The 11,069-nt window shown below is 48.3% G+C and overlaps 1 protein-coding gene across 2 annotated transcripts in view; it reads right to left on the minus strand.

Annotated features, from left to right (window-relative positions):
• Positions 1 to 10,172, minus strand: part of SMCHD1 (structural maintenance of chromosomes flexible hinge domain containing 1) — a 118,431-nt gene extending 108,259 nt beyond the window's left edge. The window contains exons 1-3 of one of the 2 annotated variants that reach the window (XM_084780275.1): positions 8,663 to 9,390; positions 8,073 to 8,129; positions 1,415 to 1,490 (exon numbers count right to left, since the gene is read on the minus strand). Coding sequence is in view for 1 of the 2 variants with exons in the window: in XM_084780274.1 (XP_084636400.1) it covers positions 1,415 to 1,490; positions 9,485 to 9,673 (265 nt within the window). In the remaining variant the exon portion in view is untranslated. Of the gene's footprint in view, positions 1 to 1,414; positions 1,491 to 8,072; positions 8,130 to 8,662; positions 9,391 to 9,484 lie in introns of those variants that run through there. The other variant, XM_084780274.1, reaches the window with a different exon arrangement.
• Positions 10,173 to 11,069: the final 897 nt, after the last annotated feature.

An 11,069-nucleotide genomic window follows, 5' to 3' on the forward strand; every position in this document is an offset into this window, starting at 1 on the left:
CAGCAAGCTACCAGCTGGACAACCCTGAGAACCTGAGTTCAATCCCTGGGACCCACACTATAGGAGAAAAAACTATTCACAAAGTGTCCTCAGACCTCCACACAAATACACACACATATACAAATAAAGACATGTAAGCAAAATAAATAAATAAAATAATTAAAAATACAGTAAAACACAAGTTCACATCTCATAATCTGTTAAGTTTTGGGAAGTCCAAGACTGCTTCCTCCTACTAAAGGCCTGTTTTCTCACAGGTGGAGCTTTGTGTTTTCACAGGATGAAAAGCTGAAAAACTCAGTATGTGTTGAGACAAGGGGTCTCATAGCTCAAGCTGGCCTTGCACTCTGTATCCTTCTGATTCTACACCCTAACTGCTCAGATTATAGGCACAGACCACACACCCAGGCTTTAAACACTCAGGTTATTTTCTTTAGGATTCATTATACGTATGTGAATGTTTTGCCTGCATGTATGTCTGTGCGTGTACAGATCAGAAGGCGTGAGGCGCCCTAGACCTGAAGTCAGGGAGGCTGTGACCTGTCACGTGACAGCGGGGACTGAATCTGCGTCCTCTGCCAGAGCAACAAGTGCCATCTCTTCAGTACCAACACGCAATCTTTTTTGGTTTTTGTTTCCTTGTTTGTTTTGGGGGGTTGTTTATTGGTTTGTTTTTTGAGATAGGGTTTCTCTATGTAGCTCTCCTGGAACTCACACTGGCGAGCAGGCTGACCCACCTGTCTCTGCTCACAAGTGCTGGGATTATAGACATGTCCCACCTTGCCTGCCTCCAACACTCAGTTTTTAATGAGTTCAGTTATCACAGGGCAATCAGATTAGGGTCCGCATCAGAGTGGCATCCATAGGACGGAGACCTTTTCACTGTTTCATTTAAGGAGAAAGAGACATGACTGAGAGACGGCTCAGCAACTAAGAGCACCTGCTGCTCTTCCCGAGGACGCAAGACGAGTTCTCAGCACCATGTTGGCTGACTCCAGCTCCCAAAGACCTGACCCTCTTCCCTCTTCTGGACTCTGTAGACACCTGCGCACGCACACACACACACACACACACACACACACACGTGTGGAAACCCCATGGTAGAGGGAAACATGAGGACAGCGTAACATCTGGCACGTTATGAAAACTTTAAGAAAGAGTTTTTAAAAAGGAAAGAACGCAAGTTTGCTAAGAGCTCGGTTTTGTGGGTTCCCAAATAAAGCTAAGTGGTGAGGCCTCCTTTCTATGGGCACAGCTGACAGCAGGACTATGTGACCTCTGTGAAAACAAGGCGTTCTTCTTTCACTCCCTACAGTATTCCAAAGTACCAATACTTTGGACAGGTGGTGGTGGTGTGTAGCTATTGCTCTATCCTTACACAGTAAATAAATTCGAAAGAACATTGCTTACTTACCAAAATTATCACAGGTAATCTCTTTCCTACTTGTAGTTGTAATAACAAATTTTTCTTCAGATGAAATGCCAATTTCCTATCCAAAATAAAAGAAATAAAACCAATTATTACTTAAAGGAAATAAATGTACTATTCACATTTGCAAGAATATAAATATACTGATATTATAATTTTCCAACAACTACTATACTTATTCGCAAAATTAATCACTATAAGCCATATAAATTGCTTATTTAACAACATTTTTTTTTTTGCTATTTGCTACCCAGAATACATGTGACAATCATCACATAATGAAAATGTGGTATATACACAGTGAGACTGTAGTCACCTATAAAGAAAAATGAACTAATGAAAAATTCAGGATCATGGATAGAATCAGAAAATACACTAAGTGGGGTATAACTCAAGCCCAGAAAAACAGATGCATGCTCTCTTTCACGTGTGCGTCTTAGCTTTAGATTTTTAAGATTTCTATAATTAATCTGGAGTGTCTGTAGAGGTCAGGAAGCCAAAAAGGGTCCATAAGATTGAGAAGGGGACAGGGCCTTAGGGAGTGTAGAAAGTGTGTGATATGAAGTCAAGGGGTGCTGGAGTTAAAGGTTTATGTGGGATGGGGCAATGGACGAGGTGGACGGAGGGACGGAAGGTCTGTTAGCCCACACTAAGGATGTATAAAAATCCTCACAGAGCTGGGCATGGTGGCTCACGCTTGTAATCCTGGCACTTGGGAGGCAAAGGCAGGCAGAACGCTCAGAGTCTGAAGCCAGCCTAGTCTACAAAGCAAGTGCAGGATAGCCAACGAATGCTACGCAGAGAATCCCAGTCTTAGGGGGTGTGGGGGCAGAGAAAAAGAAGAACACATATATGTACTTTTTAAGAATTTTAAAGACTCTTGAACAGAGGTGCCCTGAATAGGTAGACAATGCTTCCCCAGAAGACATAGGTTATTTCAAGAAAATCTCAGTGCCAGGCACAGGCTGCCCTCCTGGTCAGGGAGGCCCCAAAGCCCCCCAGAACAACACAGGTTACTGCTCTTGTTTGCCCACCATTACTGAAGATGCAACACACTTCCCTCACAGGACCAGGAAACTTCCTTTCTGGTGGCTGGCGTTCACAGTGCCAATCATATAGGAAGGCCACAATGGCCCCCAGCAGTGGACCCCATATGCACACTCCTGACCTCCCACGCAGACACTCCTTCTATTACAGCAGTGGCGTACCTGCTTCTGACTGGACTGAAGCCCCACCACACGAGGGAATTCATGCCTGTTACTGTAAATCTGGTCAAAGGCTCAAGACTTGGGAGGTTGCTGGGCGTGGTGGCGCACGCCTTTAATCCCAGCACTGGGGAGGCAGAGGCAGGCGGATCACTGTGAGTTCAAGGCCAGCCTGGTCTACAAAGCGAGTCCTGCCCAGCCAGGGATACACAGAGAAACTGTCTCAAAAAACAAAAACAAACAAACAAAAAAATAGACTTGGGGGGCTGGAGAGATGGCTCAGAGGTTAAGAGCACTGCATGCTCTACCAAATGTCCTGAGTTCAATTCCCAGCAACCACATGGTGGCTCACAGCCATCTATAATGATATCTGGTGCCCTCTTCAGGTGTACAGGTGTACATGCAGGCAGAACATTGTATGCATAATAAATAAATACATCTTTAAAAAAAAATAGACTTGGGAGGTCACAGGATGTAGGGAGAACTTAGCTTCCTGCTGTGTTAAATGGGCACGTTGTCAAACTGCCTTCTAAATATTCGTGTTTATACTAATGGTCAGAGAAGCAGGTTTCTGGAGTAGGCGGCAGTCAATGCAGAGACTCAGAACCAGCCAAAGGCTGCATGGCAGCTGCATCAACGTCCCCACTCCCCCGCAGGGCGCGTGTTAGAGGAATGTAGGACATCATGTCCACTGCACACAGCAGCTTACTCTACAGAAGCAAGCCTGTGAGCATTCCCATGTGGAGAGGAGGAGCTGAAGAGGCTCTGTCCCAGCTGAGGCGCAGTGGCCACTGATGTCAGCTAGGAAGGAGGAGCCGGTCTTCCTTGAGGTGTGGCTGCTGGAAGGCTACCCATGCTCTGGGGGATGGCACCACCCTGAGCATGTGACCAGCACTTACTGGATTCAGTAAGTTACAGTCCCTTGGGGGGTGAGTACTGGGGAGAGATGGGGGCAGGAGATGCTGTATACACATACAAAACTGCTGAAGAACAAATTAAAGTGTCTTAAAGAAAACCCACTAGTGATTAAGTGAGACATTTTGAAAGGATTAACTTTTTTACATTTATTTGTCATTCACTCACTCAGTCACTCATTTCTGGGGGCATGTCTACCAAGGGCACACACGTAGGGGTCAGAGGTCAACCTAGAGTCATTCTCTCCTCCCCCAAGTGGTCCGTAGGCTTGGCGGTGAGCACCTTTACCCACGTGACATCTCAAAAGCCCTGATGTTAACAGCAAGAGTAACCTGCCAAAGACATGCCCTACCATTTCATACATAAGGAATCAATTTATTTGAAACAAAGCATTAATATAACATTTTATATAAATTATATATGTATGTATGGTAGTAGAAAATAAGTATTTTCTAAGGTATGAATGCATATACCACAGGATGTCTAGAGGAGCCTGACATCTTTCTAAAAACATTAGTATAAAACTTTTAAGTCAAATTACAAATCAAAGAGGAATTGAAAGAAGGCACAAAAAGGCTTCCTTACTCAAGAAGGAAAAGTCCAACAAAAAAGAGCAAAAGCCTGAATAATGAAAAGGAAAACACGATGAAATGGTTCAGTGGGGAAAGGTGCTACAGTCTGAGGCTAGCCTTAGAAAACAAAGGGCTTGCTAAAGCAGAGGTCAAAAAACAAGAGGAGGAACAAGTGGAGGCAGCAAGAGGAAAAGGAAGCACAGAAGTGCAGCAGCATAGGGGAGGCTTTTCATTTGGAATCAAATAGATCTAAAGCTGGGTATGGCCATGTGTGTCTGAGATGCTGCGATGAGAGTTCAAGGTCAGCCTAGACTACACATGCACTCTAGACCTACATCTGCCACAAACAAACCAACAAATGATGAGCTCTACTTGTTTCACTTCTTGCTAACCCTTGTGCTGGTGAGCTTTTTTGTCAACATGACACAAGTAAGAATTATCTAAGAAGAGAAAGCCTCACAAAGAAAAATGCTTCTATCACAAAGAAAATGCTTCTCTCATGTTGGCAAGTCTGTGGGGTATTTTCTTGATTAATATGGCAGGGCCCAGCCCACTGTGGGTGGCACTACTAAAGCAAGTGGTCCTAGGTTTAGATAGATAGATAGATAGATAGATAGATAGATAGATAGATAGGAAGAGGAAGAGAGAGAAGGAGGGAGGGAGGGAGGGAGAAAAGAGAGAGAGAAGAGAGAGAGAGAGAGAGAGAGAGAGAGAGAGAGAGAGAGAATGAGGGAGAGCAGGCCATTAAGCGGCACTGGTTTAGCTCCTGCCCTGTCTCCCCTCAATGATGGACAAACCCTTTCCTCACCCGAAGTTGCTTTTGGTCAGAATGTTTTTTCATATCAATAGAAAGCAACGAGAGCCGGGCGTGGTGGCCCACGCCTTTAATCCCAGCACTCGGGAGGCAGAGGCAGGCGGATCGCTGTGAGTTCCAGGCCAGCCAGGTCTACAAAGTGAGTACAGGATGGCCAAGGCTCCACAGAGAAACCCTGTCTCGAAAAAACAAAAAAAAAAAAAAAAAAAAAAAAGAAAAGAAAAGAAAAGAAAGCAAACGAGAACAATTATGTAATCCTCATCAGTGTAATGGAAACACCACCATGGGGTCTGCAGCATAATACAATAATGCGTAAAAGACAGTCGTTCCAGGGGCCGGAGCCGGCTCAGTGGTCAAGAGCCCTGCTGCTCTGTGGAGGACCTGTGACTGGTTCTCAGCACCCATAGGATGGCTCACAGCTGCCTGTAATTCAGTGCCAGGGGATGCAATGCCCTCGTCTGGCCTCCACAAACACCAGGCACTCACGCGGTACACAGACACACATGCAGGAAAAACATTCGTACAAATAAAAATAAAATTTGTAAAAGGTAGATTGGTTTTTAAAAGTTAGTCTTCCTAATTTTATGCCTAGCTTTTCTTTTTCGTTAGTTCTCCTCTCTCATTTCTATTCAAATTTCCCTCATTGGTTCTAGAATAAACAAACAAGATAAAGGAAATTTATTAAAAAGAAATGTTTTCTTTGGTGTTAAGCTGCAATGAAAGGGTTATAAAAACACACGTTTCAGGCCCGGGGTGATGGGGCAAGCCTTCAATACCAGCACTCAGGAGGTAGAGGCAGGTGGCTCTCCATGAGCTCAAGGCCAGCCTGATCTACAAAGGTAGTCTAGGACAGATAGGGCTACACAGAGAAATCCTGTCTCAAAAAACAAAAATAAATAAATAAATAATAAAAAACACATGTTCCTTATGGCAAAAAGGATGGAAAAAGATGCAATACAAAGTACGGGATTTGGACTTGAACATTAATTTACCTTTTATTATTCAGTTTCAATGAGTTACCTTGCCAAAAGTGAATTTCTAGGTCTGTATTTAAAAACCAGTAGTACTTGCTATTTGTCTATTTATCTAAAGAGTTACACATTTATTTCACAGAGGAAAGGGAGAAACAAATATTTCCAAAGGTAAGGGAAATCCTTTAGAAAAGATTTTTTTTTAAATTTAATATATAGAGAAGATATTTTAAAATACATATTATCAGAAGCATGGTGCCTAACACTTATGATCCCAGACAAAAACAGGATCCTGAGTAAGGTCCTAGGCTCTAAATAAAACAACAACAATAATAAATGTTCTGTCAACTTCAACCAGTAATAATGTCTGGCCTTTTTGCTGAAAAGTAAGTGTTTAAAAAAAAAAATGCTGGGTGGCAGCGGTGTACGTCTTTAATCCTAATGCTCAGGAGGCAGAGGCAGGTGGATCTCTGAGTTTGAGGTCAGCCTGGTTTACAGAGTAAGTTCCAGAACAGCCATAACTGTAACTCCAGTTCTGGGGGTCATACACCCTTATACAGACATACATACAAGTAAAAATCTTAACAACAACAAACCACTGGCAACAACAAAAAACTGAGTAAGTCATGGAGACACACTTATAACCTTAATACTCTGAAGCATGAGGTATGAGGATGGCCACAAGTCTGGGGTCAACCTGGGTAACAAGGAGAGGGAGAGACCTTGTCTCTCAAGCCTGAAAATTTGAAATAAAATAAAATGGGGTGGAGGGATGCGCAGTGGTACGATCACCGCAAAGAGTGACAACCTGAGCCGGAGGGAACCAGCTTGCTCAAGCTGTCCTCTGTCCTCCACATGTGTGCTGGCAAATGAAAGCCTGTGCATGGATGTGCATACACACATGTAGAAAGAAAAATGTTATGAATTTTTAAATGGTTACAGTAAGCTACCAGGCGCAGTGTCACACACCTGTAATCCAACACTCAGGGAGGCAGAAGCAGTAAGATTGCTCTGAGTTTGAGGCCAGCCTGGCTAACAGCCAAGGCTACACAGAGAAATCCTGTTTCGAAGAACTTTAAAAATTACAACAGCAATACTAAAAATTGCAATTCTGAAAGTAAGTCTCAATTGTTATGTAAATAGTGGTACTAAAAAGTCACACCCAATTCTGTGAAGTCTGTAACTAAGATAGACATTTTTGGGGCTGGAGAGTTAGCTCAGCAGCTAGGAACACTGGCTCTTGCAGGGCCCTGGGTTTGACTCCTAGCACTCATATGCTGGCTCACAAGACACACTCTTCTGGCCTCTGAAGGCACCAGGCAAGACCCAGTGCACAGACATACATGCAGGCACACACCCATTCACATAAACTAATAATTTTTGTTTTTAAGTAAGATGGGGGTGGGGGCTGGGGGGCGATGCACAGGCACCGTCCCGCCCCCCTGCCCCGGTGCCTGCCCGCAGCACATGCCTTTAATACCAGCACTGGGGAGGCAGAGACAGGTGGATTGATACGAGTTTGAGGCCAGCCTGGTCTACAAAGTGAGTCCAGGACAGGCAAGGAAGGCTATACAGAGAAACCTTGTCTCGAAAAAAGCAAAAGTAAGACAGATATTCCTGTCGATATTTACTGGGGAAAAAAAAAAGAAAACAAACTAAATGTAAAACGTGTATTACAGTGATATAAAAAAGAGGAGGGAGCCGGGCATGGTGGCGCACGCCTTTAATCCCAGCACTCGGGAGGCAGAGGCAGGAGGATGGCTGTGAGTTCGAGGCCAGCCTGGTCTACAAAGAGAGTCCAGGACAGCCAAGACTACACAGAGAACCCCTGTCTCAAAAAAAAAAAAAAAAGAGGAGGGTCTCACAGGAGTAAGACTGGGGCTCCATACTTTTTAAGTTGCTGGCACTGAGATTCACACAGAACTCCTGGCCAGCCCTGGCTACAGTATGAGACAAGACACTGTGACAGTCTACCCCCCATATACACAAGCATAGAACACACGCCTTTAATCCCAGCATTAGGGAGGCAGAGGCAGGTGGATCGCTGTGAGGTCGAGGCCAGCCTGGTCTGCAAAACAAGTCTAGGACAGCCAAGGCTACACAGAGAAACCCTGTCTCGAAAAGCCAAGAAATAAAAAAATAAAAAAATAAAGAACTTCAGTTTACCTAGCTTTGTCCTAATGTATGTATCCATTCCACTCTGTGGGGGCAGTTACCAAGGCACTGAGAATAGAGCAACAAACGTAAGAAAGTTACATCTTGTCAAAGTAACACTCGATATGAATTATTTCAACAAATATACAATGTTATGTCTTGGGCCAGTGGTTCTGAACGTAGGGAAAACAGATATTTACATTCATAACAGTAACAAAATTGCAGTATGGTTGAGGGAGACTGTAGTAAAAGCTCACAGCCTAGGAAGGCTGGGAGCCACTGCCTTCAGCCATTCCTAAACATTAACTTTTCTGGAGGCAAAATACTTCAAATTTCTTTTTAAACTGTTTCTGTGGTTAATTCGAGCATCATCATATTTCTTCTTTTAAAAGCTCCAAGCACAGTGGCCGTTGAGCCTGTGACTACCAACACTGGACAGCAAAGGCAGGAGGAGGATGGAAAAAGTTCGAGGCCCAACTGGTCCAAGGGGTAGCTAGCTAGAGCTACACAGCAATACCTTGTCTCCAAACAAAACCCCACAACATCCCTCCCCCAAACACGCAAGCTCAGGCAACAGTTGCACTACCAAATCCATAAAGTACCTCACAGAATAAAGCAGGTTTTGCTACACAGTCATTCATTTATTTCAAGCCGGTATACACGTTCTTTGTTGTCCCCATGGACACTTAAGAGCTAGTTCAGGAACTCGCAAGAAGTTTGGAGCTCAGAAAACCAGAAGAACGTGGTGGCGCACGCCTTTAATCCCAGGACTCTGAGGCGGAGGCAGGTGGATGGCCGTTGAGTTCGAGGCCAGCCTGGTCTACAAAGCGAGTCTAGGACAGCCAAGGCTACAAAGAGAAACTTTGTCTCAAAACAAAAACAAAACCCAGCTGGAACGGGCCAGGCAAACTTTTCTAACAAGACAACCCGGAAAATGACTACATCGTCTCTTAAAAACTGGGGGTACCCCGAACTCCCGGAATCTCACCACCTCTAACCAGCATAACCCTCGCAACGCTGACCACGCAGTGGACACGACTCTGCAATCTACTTTTGAAGTCACCAACGGAGACAAAACACACAGGTGCTTCTGCACAGGATGATGAGCTAACTGCTCGGCGATTACGCAATTTCTAAATCCCATAAACGCCACTTAACTTCGAGGTCCACGAACAAGAGGCCAGGAGAGGCCCACGGAGGGGCGGGGACCACACACACACAAACAATCCCCCGTGGACAAAGCCACGCCGGCCGGGACACCCAGCCGGAGATCATCCGCAAGGCGGGCACCCGGGACGGAGACCAACAAGCCCCCATGGGACCAGGGCCGTCTGACAAGTTTATGGCGGCCGGCCCGCGGGCCACCTACCCCCACCTCCTCGCGAGCATCCCCCACCCACCCACCCCCGTGCCCCGGAGCGTACCTGACACACGGCAGCGTGGAGCCCCGCGAAGCCCGCGCGCTCCGAGACCTGCAGCGCGCGGTCCCCGAGCTCCGACTCCTTCCCACGCCGGTCAAACAAGTACACCGTCCGACAGCCGTCGACGCCGCCATCCTTCTCGGACCCCGCCGAGAGGCCTCCGGGATCGCCGGCGCCCGCCGCCTCTGCCATGTTGGAGGGGGAAAAAGAGGGGGCACCCCGCGAGGCACTGGGGGCGGGGGGGAGGGGGCGCTTCGCGGCGACGCCGTTTCCGCGCGCCCTCCTCCGCGGGCTTCCCCGGCCGAGGCCCGCCGCGCAGCTCCTCCTCCTCCTCCTCCTTCTCAGCGGCGGCCTGGAAGCAACCCGGGAACCGATTCAAACCCGCTCCAGCCGCGGTGCCGCACGTCACTTCCGCGACCCGCGGAGACAGGGACGCGCCGTGCACGCGCGCGCAAACGCAAGCGCCGGCCTAAGGGGAGGACCCCACGAGATGCGCCCGCCGCCGCCGCCGCCGCCGCCCGCGCGAGCCGCGCCCCGCGAACCGAGAACAGGCCTCCGTCGCCGCCGCCTGGGCTGCTGCTGCCGCTGCCCCTGCGCAGGAGGAAGAGGGCGGCGGGCGGAGACCCGGCGAGTCCAGCAGGCCGCGGGGCGGGGCGGGGCTTCGCGGACCCTAGGCCACGCCCCCAAGGCCTCGCGCGGACCGGGGGGGGGGGGGGGGGGGGCGGAGGGCGGGGATGGGACTGGCGAGCGGCGGCGGGAAGACCGCTCCCAGCGCCTCGGGGGCCCTCGCGGGATGATGGCTCGCAGGCGCGTCGCCCGGGGATCTGTGTCGGCCCAGGCTTCACAGCGTCCTGGCGCTTTCCCGCCCCGCCCTGTGGGCTCCGGGGCGGGACGGAGTGGAGTGGGCGCGGGGGATGTGGTAGTGGGATGGGGGTGTAGAGTCTGGGAGCGTGGATCTTGGGGGTCCCCACGCGGCTGCCGCCGACACTGTCGCCCAGACCTCGCGCGCCGCTTTTGCGCGCCCCCGCCCCGTCCCGGGCCTTCGCAGTCACGGGTGGGTGTTAGTGTGGGACAATCGAGACAAAGCTGGGCCTCGAGGAAGACCCTGGTCTCTGACGTCACCGCGGCCGCCTTGCGCGCCCCCGGGTTTGGCAGGCTCTGGGGTTCTCAGCGGCTGCGGGTCCCACTCTTTCCTCTGGTGCGTGTGGGCGGGTGTGGGCGGAATAACGCCTAGCCCACTCGCCGAGGTTACGTTAGATTCTCCTAAGCGTGTAATGTCGTAGGACCCACTCCTCGGAAACTTTAGCATCAGCACGCCTGTCCTGACCAACAAAAGTGACTTGACTTGACTTGGTCCCTGGTTCTTAAACCCTGAGTGTTTTAATTAATTTTGCAACTCGTAAATTAAAGAAACCCAAGGTAATGATTTGGGGAGTTCTTTCAAGAAGTCGGATCGGATGTAAGTGTGCTGTTTTAGAAGGTTTGCCGAAGCCTTTATGATTAATGACAAAGCTTGATTCATAAACCCAGTGCACCTTAGGAACAGACCTGGTTGTTGGCACCAAGTTTAGAACTGAAGGGTAGTTAG

The sequence above is a fragment of the Acomys minous genome (assembly GCF_964271855.1).
Source record: "Acomys minous genome assembly, chromosome: 4".
NCBI classification, from domain to species: Eukaryota; Metazoa; Chordata; class Mammalia; order Rodentia; family Muridae; genus Acomys; species Acomys minous.